The sequence below is a fragment of the Mus musculus genome, chromosome 5 (genome assembly GCF_000001635.26).
Source record: "Mus musculus strain C57BL/6J chromosome 5, GRCm38.p6 C57BL/6J".
Taxonomy (NCBI): domain Eukaryota; kingdom Metazoa; phylum Chordata; class Mammalia; order Rodentia; family Muridae; genus Mus; species Mus musculus.
Window position 1 is genome coordinate 81,809,705 of NC_000071.6, and position 18,766 is coordinate 81,828,470.

Sequence of the window (18,766 nt, forward strand, 5' to 3'; positions counted from 1 at the left end):
TTAAACTGTTTCTCTTGGATACTACGGCAACAACCACCACCATACCACCAACCACAACACAACTGACTGACACATCTTGCTAAAACTCCTAGCTGCAATCCCTTACATGAATGCCTCCTGTGGGGCTAGTTTCTCCTCTCACTTGAGTGTTTCAAGTATTTCACACTAGTTTAAAGTTCTGGAACACAGCTAAACATGTGTAACAGGTAACTAATCAAATTATAAGTTCTTTAATGGAACCAGTGGAATTTGTTCACTCAATTAATCATGGAGAAAAAGGAAAAGACTAGTGTTAGCTGGGATTCAGGATAACAAACGCAATACAGGTTGTCTCTATGTTTTATTTCTGTTTCTTTCCTGTGATAACCCTTTTTTTTTTGTTTGTTTGTTTTTGTTTTTCTTGCTGAGAAACAGTGTTTTATGGCAGTGAAATATATAGATTTAAAGGCTGGACTGCCTGGATAAAAATATGGTTTCCCCATTTTCCAGTTGCTTGACTTTGACCAAGTCTCCCTCTGTACTTTGGCTCCCTCGTTCATAAAGTTGGAATGGCAATAAAATGTACTGAATGGAGTTACTATCATAAGACAGATAAAATCCACTGGAGGAGAAGGCATCTGAGCACATAATCTAGCACATAATGCATGCCTAAAAATCATACCTCTTCCATACGGATGTAGCAGGGCATTTTGACAAACTCATACTTTGAAGCAGATTAAGTCTCTCAATTAAATAGCTCTGTGAGAATACGGGAGGACTGTTCCCTACAGCCTTTGTTTTGGACAAATTATAAGGAAGATTCAAATTCATCTTGTTTGGTTTCTTTTATCTTTCCCTTGGCCAGGATGATATAGAATGATCAGCTCCTAGGTTTCCATCATTTCTCCCATTAAAGCAGTGATGATTTATCAGGTAATGCCTGACCAAGAGCCTGGGAAAACAGTATCCGTTTGTTCTTATAACTGGGCAACTTGCTGAGTCCACCTGAAACATGAGACATGGGAAAGGGTCCCATTGAAATATAGTCATGTCACCTCGAGTCTGACTCCGTGCTTATCATTACTTAAATGTGTTATTTTTCTCAGCAGTGAAATGTTCCGAACCAGCAACTAAGCTCACATTGCAATCCACATTCCAAAGCTACACACTTTGTTGTTCTTCTCCATTTCTTCTCAATGAGTCCGAATGGGAAGCATTCAAAACTCAGAACTGAGTGTTCTAGGTATTCTGTTTGCAGCCTTCTTACTCCTAAGGACTCGGTTATCGCTGTAACTTTAAATTTTTCCACTGCAGAAAGGCTATCCTTATGTGTCCTTGAAAAGAAATAATTTAATTGGCTTTGATCAAAACACTTTTGCACAGGAACGGGTAGAGATGAAAATGCAGGTAGGATTAATCCGGGATTAGTGAGGGATTCTAGAAAAACCCTTGTTCTCTCCAAGCCTCAGGGCATGGATCTGAGGGCTGCACAATACTGCAATGCACACAGCTAATGAACAGAGCAGTGACAGAGACAAGGATGGCGCCTTCTGGCAGAAACTATCTTTCATGTAAAACTGGCAAAGTCTAATTCTCCTTGCACCCAAGCTTCTTATTCACGTATGAACTATTGATCTTAGCTTCAAGCATGGGAATGTGCACACATACACAAGCATGTACACACGTGCGTGCACACATTTTCACTTATGTGCACCCACTGATACATAAACATGTGCACACATACTCACACACGGCATTCTACCATTTGTCCCACAGGTCACAAAGTTTTCAAGAGAACTAAGTGTGGACAATACAATGGAGTTGCCCACACAAGTGAGGCCAAAAAAATGATACGTTCCCTTCTATAGTGCTACGTGATTAGCGAAAGAGTCACAAAGGGGAAGGGCATCTATATAGATCTCCCCTCCATGAGCAGATGGAGATGTTTTGTATATATTAGCATTCTCAGCATTGTCCAAAATGGAAAAAATGACTAGGTTTTTCTGGATATACAAATGAGCGGGTCCACATTTTGATTTTTCTCTTCTTAAATTTATTTTTCTTTTTAATTTTTGAGTTAACATATTTACACAAATTCTCCTTTCACTTTCTAGAGAGATTATTTCTCCCACTCTCAGCATTTTGTAGGTGTCTGTCGTTCTTTGTGTAAGGCTGACACCTCACCAACTTTCCCCCTGTCCACTCCGGTACGTCTACTGGTGTATATGTCGGGTGAATTTCCTATTTGATGAAGGGTGAATTTCCTATTTTCCTTTTGAAGCATTTCCAGTAATACTACAAGCCATATACAAATAAAAACCTGCATTGAATGGTCTCATTAAAAATATTAGGCATCTTTAAATTTGAGACAGAGTTGGACATACACCAGGAAAAATTACTTCTTGTTTCTGGCATATTTAATTTAAAACAAGTTACAGAGGTGTCCATCATAAGAAAACCATTAACAATCTTCAGTTAGAATAATTAAAGGTTAATTGCGATATATTTTCAAACAAGATTGAAATTTTCCAAGTTAAAAATTCAGTTGAAAAATCAACGATTGAAGGCATAGTAGATTTCAATATCTAATATTTGGTATATGGAGTCAAAATGAGATGACAATAAGTAAAGCAGCCACATAGGTTTCGTATTTTAATGTTTTGAAAATAACAGAATGATTAACACTTTGCATTGCCTGTCATTTCCCATGAATGCAAGCAGAATACAAAATCAACATACACTTTAACCTTTCTCAAAAAATATCAGCTTTAGGTACAACCTAAAATACTAAAGATTAAAGCACCCTTGGGGCTTACATAGCTGCATGTCCAAAGTGATTCAAAATGCTCTCAAAAGCAGAGGGTGCTTAAAAGGATTATAACTCTCAAGACTATTGTAACAAAGCACACTGTGCTACAAATAAATCCTGATGTGACTTTAACAGAAAATAGGTGCTGTAAAGAACATGCTTTTGAGAGGAACTACACAGACTGCGTATGCACAGAATAAGATTCTTTTAATTAAATGAGCTGCAGCTCAGATGTCTCCAGAGTTTTAGAATGCTACTCAGCAATTATATTCCCGTTGAGATTTAATTATCCCATTAGATACTTATTTACTACTACATATTAACTTACTGTATACCATTGGAGTGGACGTACTAATAAATACTTTACCATTGCTACATAGGAATAGCTTAACTTAATAATTATTAATATTTATTTTTCAAGCATTTAATAAAATGCCCATAAGAATGCTTTTCTAGTTGAAGGCAAAAACACACACACTATCTATCTATCTATCTATCTATCTATCTATCTATCTATCTATCTATAATGAAGAAGAGGAAGGATGGAAGGACTGATCTATATTTCTTGTTTTTTTTTTTTTTGTTTATGGCTACAATTATATTATCTAATCTTCTTTTTTAATAAACCTTGCACAGATCCACTTAGAAGTCTAACTTGATCCATATTCTACAGAGAGAGAGAGAGAGAGAGAGAGAGAGAGAGAGAGAGAGAGAGACAGAGACAGAGAGAGAGACAGAGACAGAGAGAGACAGAGAGAACAGAGAGACAGAGAGACAGAGACAGAGAGACAGAGAGAAACAGAGAGAGGCAGAAACAGAGATAGAGACAGAAATTACTTTAATTGAATTTGTTCTTTCATAATTTCATAATGTATGCGATGAGTTTGAGTTACTATCATCTTTTCTTACACATTCCCAAGAGTGATTTTTCTCTGTCATTTTGAACAATGATGTGTTTGGAAGCTGGCTGTATTTTATTTCTCTATCCTTCATTTGCTCACTTAATGTTGCAGAGTGTATTGGGCTTCTTCTTCCCCTACCCCCAAAGAACTTCCTTACAAATGAAGTTTTGCCTGGGTGTCCTTTCTCTCTTACCAACGTCAACTCTGCCAGAATTGCAGCCAGCTTCCTCACCCCTGTAACCTCTCTAGTGTTAGTTATATCTCCCAGTTTAGAACTATTTTACTTACATAGCCAGTTATCCCTTACTTGCAGTAAGCTGAGTGGTGCCATTCCTGTCTGTCTGGTGTTTGCATGAACATTTAGTGTTTTCTGAAGAAGCAAGTTGCTGTTAAGGAAAATGTTCTTGTCTTCTACCCACAAATTATTCTTTTTCGTCTTATTTTTTATGCACTGTGGTAAGACAGCAGAACAGAATGAACTTAGTTTTCTTCTTCTAGAATTCATGAATAGATTTGTTCTTATCACAGGTCTTATCCAAGTATATGACATTTTTTCATTCTTTATGAAGTTGTCTTTTTCTTCTTCTTCTTCTTCTCCTTCTCCTCCTCCTTCTTCTCCTTCTTCTTCCTCCTCTTCCTCCTTCCTCTTCCTCCTTCTCCTCTTCTTCCTCCTCCTCCTTCTTCCTCTCCTCCACCTTCTTCTCCCTGTACTTATTCTCCTTCTTTCTTTTCTTTTTCATTTAAGAGGAGCTGTTCTAGAGCTTATCTTTGGTGTGTATAAATTTCCAGCCTCATTACCCTTACGTTGTAGGGTCATTATTAAAATAATGGTAGCTTGAACACAGTCATTGCAACAATGTAACAGACAATAAGATGGCTGATATGGCTACTAAAACATCTAATGGCAACAAGGAAATAGGAGGCCTTGAGACTTTATCATGTTGGATCTATGAAAAATGTAAAGTTAATTAATTGCTTACTTCTAGATTTTTTTTTCATTTAATAATTTCTGTCTTCGGTTGACTGCCTTTAACCAAAGTTGCCAAAATGAAAGAGCAGATTAGGTGTGGCTCCTGAAGAGCATGGAGGATAGTTTCTCAAAGTTCCAGGGCAGCTTTGGCTACCTAGTAAGATCATGTGTCTTATAATAATAGGAGTGAAATGTAAAGCAAGCTCAAAACAAAGGCAAACTCTAAAACAAAACATACACAATCTTAGTCTTGTTTTGACTACTATTCCTTAAGCTTTTCTGTCATATGCACATTCTCCTTAAAGAAGAGACCAGTGAGTCCGTTAAAATTATTATTTCATTGTTTTTGCATATATATTATGCTACATGTTTTTCATTTATTATTATTTCATGTTCAGAGGTATTTTGCCTGCAGGAATGTCTATATGAGGGTATCAAAAGTCCTAAAACTGAAGTTATAGACAGGTGTGAGCTGCCATGTGGGTGTTGCGAATTGAACCTGGATCCTCTGGAAGAGAAGCCAATGCTCGGGAGCTCTGAGCCATCTCTCCAGCCTTTACCCTACAGTCTTAACCTTGACATAGTTTTACATTTTAGCATTCAACTACAGCTTCACATCAGGGGGTTTCCTTTAGACTGTAAAAGAGGACAATTGTATTTAAGTTTCCTCTCTTCTTGGATTACATTTCTGTGTGGGAGAAATCTCAGCGTCCTTCAGTGCCAGCACAGCATGCTTTCTCATTACCGCCCTGCAGTTATCAGAGGAGCTTCCTCTCAAGTTTGTAATCATGTGAAAATGGCAGCCAAGTACTTAGTCAAAAGATACTAAGTGTGCTTCAATTAAGGCCTCGTAACAACATAAACCTTTCCTTTCTTGACTTGCGTATAAAAGCTGTCCAGACTGACATTTCACTACACAATTAGAAACTAGTGCTACTATCTATTCAAGTATCTTTCAATGAAAAATGCAATAAGAGCTATTTATCAAAGAATATGAGTCATAAGTAAAAGGAGATGAAAGAGATGGAAGGGACACAGGGAGCCGGGAGATTTGGAAGAGAGAGGAAAATAAAACTCAAAAGAAATCGTGACAAAATAAGGTTTATCACAAGCCATAATAGTAAGCAAACACATTATTAATAAGAAATCTAAAATCAGGCATCACCATACTATTTACTGGAAATGGTCATGTTAGTGATTTTACAAGACCATGAATCTTTGTAACACAATTCAGGACAGATGAATTTCAATTCAGGAGTCATACAAAGCATATGGCTAGCATGACAATTCCTCTGTAGGACTCCAAGACAAGTGCACTGGTCTTTGTGTTTTGTTTAGTTTTCAAGATTGAGTTTCCTACTGTTATTCAGAAAGTCAGATATCTGTCTCAACTCTATGATTATAGGCCAGCTCTCCTATATCCAACCTTTACAAGCCATTTACTAAGTAATTGTATATTACACAAGTACAAAGGAAACTGTTCAAAAGCATTATTGCATTTCTGACTGTCTCTTCTGCCATCCTAGCTGGAAGATACTTTCCAGGAACGCATCCAGCCTCTCCAAATCCATCTTTCCCTGCTAAGCTTTCCATTATCTTTTGCATGCAGAGTCCTGGTAATGGACCTTCTGAGTGCTGCGCCCTGTGCTTTAGAGGGCGTCTCAAACGGTCACACCCTAACGTCACTCATCACTAATTTTAGTCATCTCTAAAGGACACCGCCTCCTGGCTCCTTTTTAGTAATTCTATCAGAAAGTTAGTAAAACTTCAATCCTCACTTGTCTTTCTTGTTTTCCTCCTGACATTGGACTTATCATGCATATTCTCTGCCTCCTAGGATTACATTTTCACAAAGATAGTTCAAACCCAACATCTCTACTAATACAGTGCACATTGTAGAGACACAGTCAAATGAAAGGATGGATGGATGGATGATGTAATTGAATCCAAGCCACACAGACATGCTCTAAGTTTTGAAATGACAAAATTGTTATACACTTTTGCACAAACTTTGTAGGATGTGCCAATTTATTCAGATGCCTGTTTGGGAATAAACACGCAGGTGTACAGTTATTTACTTGCTTCATATTATTTTACTTTTTCACCAAATTAAGTATCTATATATAGTTTTAACTTTATACAGAAAAATAGTTTTTGTAAACTAGATAGTTCTCCATTTTAAATAGTCTACAGAGCTTTTACACTGCAAAGTTCATAAATACTTACATCATTCCTTAAACTTGTCATATTTCCAACTAGATTCAATCTTCTGAAGTTAGTTCTGCATTGTCCCCTCGTTTTATGCATATAATTTGTATTTATGTTGGTATATCTGTAGAACAACTTGTAGAAGTGAAATAATCAGATCAAAAGTTCCATGCATCTTAAAATTCATTGTAGAAAAGTTTAACCGTATGTCAAGACCACTCGTCCAAAGTTGATCCCTACTTTATAGGATGTTCGGTGATGTTTAGCTCCTGTGGCTTTTGTTGCTTATTTTTTACAAGGCCTGTCTTTGAACACTTGGTATTTCTGTTGAAATCTGTCAAGGTTCTGGGTTTTCCCCCTTAAATGGTCTATCTGATACTGCTTCATCCTAATCTCTCCTTCAGGGGATGTACAGCAGTTTCTATAGACATTAGAAGTCATTAGTTACTTATACTTAGAATTCCTGGAGATACTTTGTTATGTGTTTTAGTTCTGATTGCAAATCATACAACTTTACAGTGTTGTTAGACTTTCTTTATATTTTTAAAACTGGTGTTATTTTAAAAGATGCAATGTTGTGCCTATAACAATTTTTTAGAAGGTAGATATGTACTGTCTTATTGGGTAGTTTCAAGTATCTCCTTGGGTAATAAAGCTTACTCACTGTGATGCAATTTATGAGTGTGGGTTTTTCCAATACCTTGATCACAACATTTTTCAGCCTTGATGGTCTAACAACTATACAAGTGTGTGTCACTTTTATGTTACCATTATGACTAAAGCTTAAGAAGGAGGAAATCATTTGTCTATTCTTATGTCTAATCTGGGCAATCATTATGACTTCCCATGGATTAATATTCATGTTGTTAAACATCTATCTAACAGGGTAGTGCTCTTTTACATGGATATATTTTCTTCATTTATTAACAAATTGGTGAAATGTATTTATTGAATACCGAGGTGGTAATATGTATGAATCACAAATGCTCTATTTTTTTGCCATTTTTGCGAACATTCAAATATTCTATAATCTAAGATTACTTTTTCAGACAAATTAAAATCCCACACTGCAGACTTTTAAATTAGAAAATTGTGCTTGAAATAACTTGTGGACTTTTGATTCAGACTCATCAAATTGCCTTCATTTAGTTTCATATTTACATCTCTCTAACACTGGTGTCAGACGATGCTATAATGTAAAACTCTCGTGCTTATTTCAGCATGCTTTCCCTCTGTTTAGTTGCTACCTAATAAAATTTAGCTGTAATTTCCATTTTCTTAAGGAAACAAGTAGTCTTCTTGAGGTCACAGTAGTAGGTAGAGACTGGATCTAAAATCTGTCTTCTACTTACATAGTTTCTTTTCAAAATCCACTTGTGTTTTTGAAAAGAAAAACAAATCTTCAGTATGTACTGTACACCTGGATTCTGTGCAGATTGCGAAGACTACAATGATAAGTGGCTTTATTTCTGAGTTTAGAGATTATTGCATAATATCCTATTGTGGTACTTTGCATTCTCTATTTCCCTCCAGAAAAGCATATATAAAGCTTTATAAAACATTTTAAACCTATAAAAGTATTAATTTTAATATAATACATATATCAATTGGGCAAAAGACTATTCCTAAGATAATTATTGTGTAGAGTCATTTTCATGAGAGAATAATAATTTTGAAAGAACTCGATCAAGGTTTATACTTAAAAAATAAGTATCATTTGTTTCTTTTTTTTTTTTTTTTGTTTTTAGAAAAACCGGTTACTTTTGGAGTTCATTCATAAAAGTCTTAAACCCAGATGTTCCCTAATTCCTCTTTAAAGATTTTCATAAAGGAAAACATAGCTGTTTTATTTTTTTTAATTTTTTTTCCCATTTTTTATTAGGTATTTAGCTCATTTACATTTCCAATGCTATACCAAAAGTCCCCCATACCCACCCACCCCCACTCCCCTACCCACCCACTCCCCCTTTTTGGCCCTGGCGTTCCCCTGTACTGGGGCATATAAAGTTTGCAAGTCCAATGGGCCTCTCTTTCCAGTGATGGCCGACTAGGCCATCTTTTGATACATATGCAGCTAGAGTCAAGTGCTCTGGGGTACTGGTTAGTTCATAATGTTGTTCCACCTATAGGGTTGCAGATCGCTTTAGCTCCTTGGGTACTTTCTCTAGCTCCTCCATTGGGAGCCCTATGATCCATCCATTAGCTGACTGTGAGCATCCACTTCTGTGTTTGCTAGGCCCCGGCATAGTCTCACAAGAGACAGCTACATCTGGGTCCTTTCAATAAAATCTTGCTAGTGTATGCAATGGTGTCAGCGTTTGGATGCTGATTATGGGGTGGATCCCTGGATATGGCAGTCTCTACATGGTCCATCCTTTCATCTCAGCTCCAAACTTTGTCTCTGTAACTCCTTCCATGGGTGTTTTGTTCCCAATTCTAAGGAGGGGCATAGTGTCCACACTTCAGTCTTCATTCTTCTTGAGTTTCATGTGTTTAGCAAATTGTATCTTATATCTTGGGTATCCTAGGTTTGGGGCTAATATCCACTTATCAGTGAGTACATATTGTGTGAGTTCCTTTGTGAATGTGTTACCTCACTCAGGATGATGCCCTCCAGGTCCATCCATTTGGCTAGAATTTCATAAATTCATTCTTTTTAATAGCTGAGTAGTACTCCATTGTGTAGATGTACCACATTTTCTGTATCCATTCCTCTGTTGAGGGGCATCTGGGTTCTTTCCAGCTATAGCTGTTTTTAAAACTCTTCTTATTTTTATATTAATATTTATTGCTTCATATCAAATCATCCCCCAAAGTAACTCGTTTTAAAGCAAGAATGATTATTCCTTTCAACTTAGTGAAGCAGGCTGAGAATTCTGCTTCTGGGAAGGGAAGTGTCAAAGTGTTTTGTAACCCTGACTATAGTCATGGCAGGCTTCTGCACTTCCTTTCCAAGTTTGTACACATCACTGCTGAGGAGATTCACTTGTTCCTGACTGTGGACAGAGGCACCAGTTCCTTTGGGGTATTCAATTCTTTGATTGTTGATTGCCACAGGCAGTTCTCATTTCTGTACTGTTTGAGTCTCTTTAGACAGAAACTTACAATTAGACAGCTTGCTTTACTAGAGATAGAAAGCAAGCCAGAAGACTGTAGAGGCACAGTAGCAAGAAGGCATTAACACTGAAAACTAAATGGAATAGTTTTGTTGTAATCACATAGCTGGATACAACTATTCTCAGGTAGGTCAGCCAAAGTTGTGCTCACCCAACATGCAAGTGTAAGGGAAGAGGATCAGGCATGAAATGTAAGGTGAGCGGGATTCCAGGCTATTGTACCATCTGCTACAGCTGCCCATCTGTATGATTCTGTAACACTAGGTGATGTGTAAAGCAGAGGAAGCAAAAATTAAGGCGATGTGACGTAGTAGAATTCTATTGATGACAGACATTAGGGATGGACTATGTGCCCAGTGTTAGACAGGATGTTGTTCAGCTATTTTTCACTCATCAGTCTCACGAGTCTGCTAGGATGATATTAATGGTTAGTTTATGTGGCCTAAGAAGATATCTCAGTTGGTTAAACACTGGCTCTTGATGCATGAGAACCCGATTTTGGATTCCCAGAACCCATGTAAAGCTGGTGGTGGTAGTATATGTCTCTAATTTCAATGTGCCTATGATGAAAAGGGAGTCAGGAACAAGACAATTCCTAGAAACCCAAAGGTCAGCTAGTATAGAGTTTAGAGCAGCAAACCAAAGACATTAGTTCAAATAACATGAATGTCAACGCTGACATTCAAGGTCCTTTGCCCTCTGATAAAAGTATTGGGGATCTCTCTCTCTCTCTCTCTCTCTCTCTCTCTCTCTCTCTCTCTCTCTCTGTGTGTGTGTGTGTGTGTGTGTGTGTGTGTGTGTGTCTGTCTGTCTGTATGTATGTCTGTTTCCTCTCTTTATAGACATCATACACATGAAGAAAGATTTTAAAAGAGCTTAAGAAGTTATATAATTAGCCGGGCATGGTGGTGTACGCCTTTAATCCCAGCACTTGGGAGGCAGAGACAGGTGGATTACTGAGATCGAGGCCAGCCTGGTCTACAGAGTGAGTTTCAGGACAGCCAGGGCTATACAGAGAAACCCTGTCTCGGAAAAAAGAAGAAGAAGAAGAAGAAGAAGAAGAAGAAGAAGAAGAAGAAGAAGAAGAAGAAGAAGAAGAAGAAGAAGAAGAAGAAGAAGAAGTTATATAACTTTCTCAGTCTATTAGAAGAAGCTGGAGAAGAAAGGATAGTACAGCTATTAATAAGTGACCACCCTATCTCTAAGTTCATGACCAATGTTTATATGCATATAAGCTAAATATGTTTATATACATATGAGAAACATATATACAGTCTTTTGTCTAAACATTGTGAACTGATCATTTTCTAATTGGTGTGTTTATATCTGAATTTCAAGACCACACAGTCCTCTACATAGGCCTTTAAAATCTCTGGGAAACAATGCCAGCTATGAGTTTATGTCCATATAAACACCACAGAGTTGGCTCTGCAGCACAGAACTTTCATAAGCCCCATCAGTTATTACCGTGAACTGTGAAAAAGCCTTAGCAGCCGTTTGCAGATAATTATACTGACATTCCTACTTCATTACTTTTAATTGAATTGAATTTGTGGTACTCACTGCCCATGTATAAGAGCACTACCTTCATTCGGAAGCAGGATGTGTCATATGTCCTAAGTCTCAGCTGGATGGACAGCTTTTGGTAGATGGTCACTTTACAGCATGAATGATGTCATCTAAGCTAAGGGCTAAGTTTTAATTAAAGTAAGGTAAGTTTAAAAATGGATTCAGTGATCCCTTCCATCTACCATAACTGTTAGTGGAAACAGTCAGATGACAGAAAGTGGGTACATGATGCAGCTGTGTGTGTGAGTTTGTCATTCATATCAATAAATATCTAATGCTCCCTTGCTAACTGAGTTATCTCAAAGGAGGAGTAAAACATTATGTCAACCTGGTCTACAAAATGAGTTTCAGGACAGCCAGGGCTATAAAGAGAAACCCTGTCTCAAAAAACAAAAACAAAAAAACCCAAAACACCCCTAAACAAACAAACATTATGTAATGTACACAGATAACAAACAGGGGGTAGATTGGCAGATCGTAGAGACCTGAGAGATAAATCAAAAGATAATGAACATATTACTACTTTTTTAAAAAGATTGCTCTTGTATTTGCTGAGTAGCAATGTTTAGAAATATTAATTTTATTTATTTATTTAATTTTATTTACTAAATTTTATTTATTTAATTAATTTTATTTATTAAATTTTATTTATTTAATCTATTATTTATTAATTTTATTTAATAAATTTTAATTAATTAATTAAATTAATATTAATGTTAGAAATATTAAAATATTAAAATATTAAAAATATATAGGACATAAAAGTCAGTTCTTTAAACAATACCATGCCAGAACTTTCAAGGCTGAGGTAAGAGTATCATTTAAGTCCCTAAGTTCAAGACCAGCCTGGGTAACATAATGATATCCTGTGGAAGGAAAACAAGTCAAAAGGAAACAAAAATGATAACAGGAAACATTGAAGGGTAACGTTTAGCAGCTCCACTTATTGATTGCTTTCTGGCTCTCAAACCATCTGCTTTTTGTTCCAGAGGCTCCAGCCACTTAAAACATTTCTTGAGTTGGCTGTAAATAAAAGTTGGGTACCATTAGGATTCTTTTATTCACCCAACTCTTAATTGCATATGTTCCCCTCCCAGAGTCTTTCCCTAAATATTGAACCTTACCTATAATTTACACATATTTAGCATTATAAAACATCGCACTTCACAGAAATCTCTGAAATAAATCATTTAAAGAATCATTATGAAGCAATCTCCCACTTAGTCAAGTTAAGAATGAGAGACTTTCCAGTGATTCATAAGCCCACTGTGTCCATCTTGCTTTCATCCCTTCCTTGCAATGTTCATCTGTTTTGTGGCTTTATCATCCCTGAAAAGTCTTATCTGCCTAGTTTTAATTAATTTTTGGGTATCTTCGCGACTTTTTTCAGGGGACGGGATAAATTCTATGTTTATGAAAGCAAGTGATACAAATGTCTATATTTAATCTTGACTGATGTAGAGGATATCCTTTATCAATCAGAATATTACAATTTGTCCAATGAAATATCCATTGGTTACCATTTGGATAATTTCCACTTTGGGACTGGGTCATCAGCTGTCCATCTTCCTGTATGTGTCCTTTATATGTGTTGTAAGAGTATTTAAATTCCGTATTATTTTGCTGTGTAAGATCAAACTAATTGCAATTTCATTGAATCTAAATTATTTTCAAAAGTTTCCATATTTCTCTTTCTCATCAGCATTCAAATGCTACTATTTTATTCTTTTTAAAATTGGGATGTATTACCAAGGTTCTAGTTTGGTTCTGAATCTTACAATTGTACGTTCCAGTTATATTCCATCTCAGTTTTGGAACTGTGACTGTAGCCATATAGAACCACACAAGAATTTTTTAAGTTTTTATTCATTCACTTTACATCCCTCTCACTGACCCTTCTAGTCATCCCTTTCCACAGTCCTTCCCCATGCCTGCTCTCCTTCTACTCTGAGAGGGTGGAGCCCCTCCACAGATATCCTATCCCCACCCCCCAACTATACACACCAAGTCTCTTCAGAGCTAGGCAATCCTCACTCTCTGAGGCCAGGCCAGGCAGCCCAGGTAGAAGAATATATCCCAAATACAGGAGGCAGCTTTTAAGATAGCCCCCACTCCAGTGGTTTGGGATCCATATAAAGACCAAATTGTACATCTGCTACATATGTGCAGGGGACCTAGTTCCAGCCTGTGTATGTTCTTTGGCTGGTGGTTCAGTCTCTGAGATACCCAAGGGTCTAGGTTAGTTGACTCTGTTAGACTTTTTGTGTAGTTCCTATTTCCTTCGGGTCTGAAATCCTTACTCCAACTCTTCCATAAGGGTCCCCAAACTCCATTGACTGTTTTGCTGCAGGTCTATGCATCAGTCTGAGTCAGCAGCTGGGTGGAGTCTCTCAGAAGACAGCCATGCTAGACCCCTGTTTGTAAGGAGAACAGGGTGTGATTAATCGTGCTTGCCCATGGGATGGGTCTCAGTTGGGCTAGTTATTAATTGTCAACTCCATATATCTCTGCTCCCCCACTCCCACTCCCATCTCTGCATTTCTTGTAGACAGGATAAATTTTGGGACAAAAGTTTTGTGGGTAGGTTATTGCCCCTATATCTCTATTGGGTTCCTGCCTGGCTACAGGAGGTGACCACTTCAGGTTCCATATCCCCAATGCTGTGAGTCACAGCTAAGGTCATCTCCACTGAATGAAAGCATAAAATACCCAAATTTACAAGACACAATGAAAGTAGTGTTAAGAGGAAAGTTCATAGAACTTCCATAAAGAACTTAGAAAGTTCTCATAGGAACAATTTTAAAGTGCACCCGAATGCTCAAGAGGAAAAAAAAAAAATCAAGCACACTGAAGAGGAGTAGAAGGCAGGACATAATCAAAATCAGAGCTGAAATCAATCAGGTAGAAACAAATAAAACAATATAGAGTCAATGAAACAAGAGGTGCTTCTTTGAGAAAATCAACAAGACAGACAAATCCTTAGCCAGACAAACTAAAAGACAGAAAGACAGTAAAAGACAAAATCAGAAATGAAAAGGGAGACATAACAACTGACACAGGATATTCAAAGAATCATAAGGTCTTCTTTCAAAAGCCTGTACTCCACAAAATTGGAAATTCTTAGCAAAATGGATGATTTTCTAGACAGATACCACTTACCAGAGTAAATCAAGATCAGGTGAACTGCTTAAACAGCCCCTAAGGAAATAGAAGCAGTTTTTGAAAGTCTCCTCTTTCCCCACAAAAGACTTTTATTTTTCTTCTTCTTCCTTCTAATCCTTCTTCTCTTTCTCTCATATACTTATTCTCTGTCTCACTCTATTTAGTTTTAGTTAGGCTGAGAGTAGCTTCCTCCTCACATCAACTTTAGTGTGTGTGTATGTGTGTGTGTGTGTGTGTGTGTGTGTGTGTGTGTATGATCAACTTGGGTATAGTTTAGAATATCTATTGGTGATTTAGATATTAATTCATATGAAATTCATATGTTGGCCCTTGTTACTGTCTCTAACTTATTGTTTCATATTTTCAGGACCTGAATTCATAGTTACACATGCTGAAACTGTCATTTTCCTCTTATTGTTGTCTCATTGAACTTACAGCAAACTGATGATTATACTTTCTGTATTTTAAAATGCTCACCTGACTTATTTTGGTTCAGGGATGCCTTCCAGAAGCCCTCCCGAGGTGCACCGTGCAGACCCATCCCGAAACAGGACACAGGACTTATGGACCTGAGACTGACCCACCACACACGTTATCTGTGGTACCTTGCAGCAAAAATATGCATACATGATGGAGAAACCATGATTAAAATATTTGAATGCAGAAATGTGTACATTGAAAAATTTCCAATTAAAGTTCATTTTTGTAACTGGAGAATTCAGTTCTTCCTTTAGGCATTTCTTTTTTAAATCATCTTAGTTCTCTGAGAATTCTGTAAAATGTGTTTTAATCATATTAATCCCTCACCCATCTCCTCCCAACTCATCTTCCTTTCCTACCCATCCAACTTTGCACCCGCCTTTTGTTTTTCTATAAAATCTAATTTGTGCTGCTCATATATTCTAGTATATATGGCCTTCTTCTGGAGTTTGGTGGACTTGTGAGGGGCGATTCTTTTAAGGGAAACTAACTCTCACTCTCCCAGCATCTCTCAAGTGCCAACAACTGCTCAGCTAAAGTTGGGACTTCTTGTCTACCTCCCCTCTCCAGACCTGGATTGGATAGGTTCTTCTTGATGCTCAGGGAGAACACAGCACCCTCTGGTTGGTTCCAGCATCAGTGACTCACAGGCATAAGTACAAATTTTAAAAGTGTCTTAAACAAGAGGATCAGAATAACTATTTGTTGTATATTATAAATACATGAATATTATTCGAAAAGGCATAGAAGTATGTTTGAGTATACCGTTTCATGTATTTCAAAATGTAAGAGTGCATTCCAATATATCTGTTGTCCCTTGATCTCTGACTCCCTGGTTTAATTAAATATACATATGTATATGTGTATATATGTGTATGTATATATATATTTGTAATGATGTAACATCAGACATGAAACATTGATCCATATGACATAAGACACAGTTTACAATAAATGTGGCATCAGTAAGAATCTAAGTAATAAGTTGACCATTCTTGACCACTTTCCTTGTGAAAGAAAATTTAGTGGCCCCACATCTCATGGCATACATAAAGAACATTTTAAGGTTTCTAGATAGAAACTATTTGTCAAATACTACATATGGCATTACTACTGACAAATCACATAGCAGCTACTTCTTCTGGTTTACTAATGATGAAAACCAGTTTTGATCATGCTGAAAAATAATCAATATTTCCATCCATTTACCAAAATTTACTAAAATTGTTAACAGAAAGCACTAAGAAATTTATAAGGAAAAATATTGACAGAAATAGTCTTTTAGATGTTACAGTCAAAAGGCAACTTTAAAACATGCTTATCATTTGTGATTAGGGCAATTTTGTACTTTTGAGAACTCATTATTGGGATTTTTCTCTATAAATAAATATTAAGTATTTCACCCAAATTTTATTGATTATTTTTAAGTATTTTCTTTTCTTTGAGAAAGAAATCTTCATTAAATAAATTCTGGTTACCTTATAAAGCCTGGATATTTGTCTGGTTTCTACCTTTGGAAGGATTATTCACCATCATTTTGCTATTAAAGGAGCATAAAGTGGCTCTCATTTTGGAAACGCTTTTCACTTCGAAGATCCCATGTAATTTTTTATTAGTTAGTTAACTGTTGAATGCGGGAACAGTCTTTTTGTTCCATTTGACCATTTAAAACATGTCTTGAACATTTTTGTTAATGTGCAGATAAAATGAAAATTAATGTTTTAGTATTTAGTCGAGTATGTATGTGTGTTTCAAATATTTTCTCTAATTTTATAACATTTCACTACATTTATTGTTATGGTTTTTAGTTATGTACAGAATAATGGGTTCCACAAAGTCATTTTGTGTATTTTTCTATATGAGACAAAACAGGTGATTTTTGTCTTTTGTACCAGTATCATCTCCCTCCTCTTCCCTCAGACCCCTTCCTCCCTTCGCTTAGTACCCACTCTATGTTCAGGACATGAGTGTGACTGTCCTTCTGTGTTCTCACCCAGGGTCTCACCAGGTTCTTTGTCTTTCATTTTGCATCAGGGATGACTTGTATATAGTGTGGAAATTTTCACTTTAATTTTTTTCTATAAAGAATAAAAGTGTAAACAGTTTTCTTTCATAATGTGAAATATTACACCTGTCACATGCTCATATGGGTGGATATGCTTTCGGATTTTCCGTTTATCAGATTATCATTCTGCTCACCTTTACAACTGCTGTTTATTAAAGTCCTAGATGGTCTTTATCTGTTATGGCTTTATCATGACTATCGTTGATCGAGAATTTAGTTTTTGCTTTGCTTTCTTTCTACTACTCTTTACATTTGAATAAATGATTACACAATACCTTTTCTGGAATCCAGAGAAAACCTATTGTAAATTCGAAGTTATGGCAGATGTGAACATAATCAGGAGATATTCTACTTCCAAATACATTCCTTGTATTCCCAAGCATGACTCCCATAATCCAAATCATCATGTAAAGTTTAGCTCATAGTTATTATTTCTTAAACTTAATTTCAAAATATATATTTGCTCTTGGGATTTAATACTGGAAATTTATTCAAAGAGCATAATTGTTTATGATAAAGACATTAATATTCTTGAAGTGTGTATTGCAGTTATTGTGAATACTTCTGGGATATGATGTCTGATATTTTCCTGATATTATAATTTCTGTGATAGCTTTACAACGCCTGTGATACTGAAGATATCTGTTTGGTCTAATATATGGATTCTGTTTAAGAATTAAAGTACATGGATTTATAAACTACTTAACTACAGATTTCATTATTAGATGTTTACAGGAAGTATTCTTGGCTAGAGTTCAAAAGCTGGAGATGTTTTCATGGTGCAGCTTATTTGTAAATATTGTGCTTAATCAAGATAAAGTTTTAAGTAGTTAAAAATAAAAGAGATACCTTGAATAATAATTAAGACACCAATGTAATATTTTTTCACTTGGGGGAATTAAATTAAAGGCCTCATGCAGTGTTCTTATCACTAAGAGTCATGTCCGACACAAATAATTTCAATTCCTTTGTCTGCAGAAAACCATTCTAGCACCTTTGCTACCAGCCAGTGCTCATCCTTGCACATGCACAAATGGGATGTGTGGGTGGGGGGAGAGAGGAGACAGGAGAGAGAGGAGGGGGGAGGGAGAGGGAGAGAGAGAGAGAGAGAGAGAGAGAGAGAGAGAGAGAGAGAGAGAGAGAGAGAGAGAGAGAGAGAGAGAGATTGGTATACATATGTATGTGAATGTGTAATGGGTACCTTCATTTAGGTATACACACCTGAAGGCCAGTGTCCCCTTTTGGATAATTTACTCTAAACTCCTCATCTTGTATTTTGAGACATGATGTTTAAGTAAGCCTAGAGCCTGTTATTTGGGCTAGACAGACTCACCATTGAGTCTCCGGATCTACTAGCATGCCCAACTCCCAGTGCTGGGTAATGGAAACACATTACCGTACCTAACTTTTACATGTATGTTGGAAACTTAAGTTCATATGTTTGTACAAACACCCATTTTTCCCTTTGATCCATCTCTGAAGCTTCTTAACACATATTTAGTATAA

At 36.6% G+C, this 18,766-nt stretch overlaps 1 protein-coding gene across 3 annotated transcripts in view; it reads left to right on the plus strand.

The window, feature by feature from the left end:
• Positions 1–18,121, plus strand: part of Adgrl3 (adhesion G protein-coupled receptor L3) — an 808,741-nt gene extending 790,620 nt beyond the window's left edge. The window contains exon 27 of one of the 3 annotated variants that reach the window (XM_011249474.3): positions 15,212–18,121. In XM_011249474.3, coding sequence (XP_011247776.1) covers positions 15,212–15,288 — 77 coding nt within the window. In that variant the 3' untranslated portion in view covers positions 15,289–18,121. The remainder of the gene's footprint in view (positions 1–15,211) is intronic. The other 2 variants (XM_017320921.2, NM_001359830.1) reach the window with 2 other exon arrangements.
• The last annotated feature ends 645 nt before the right edge of the window (positions 18,122–18,766 follow it).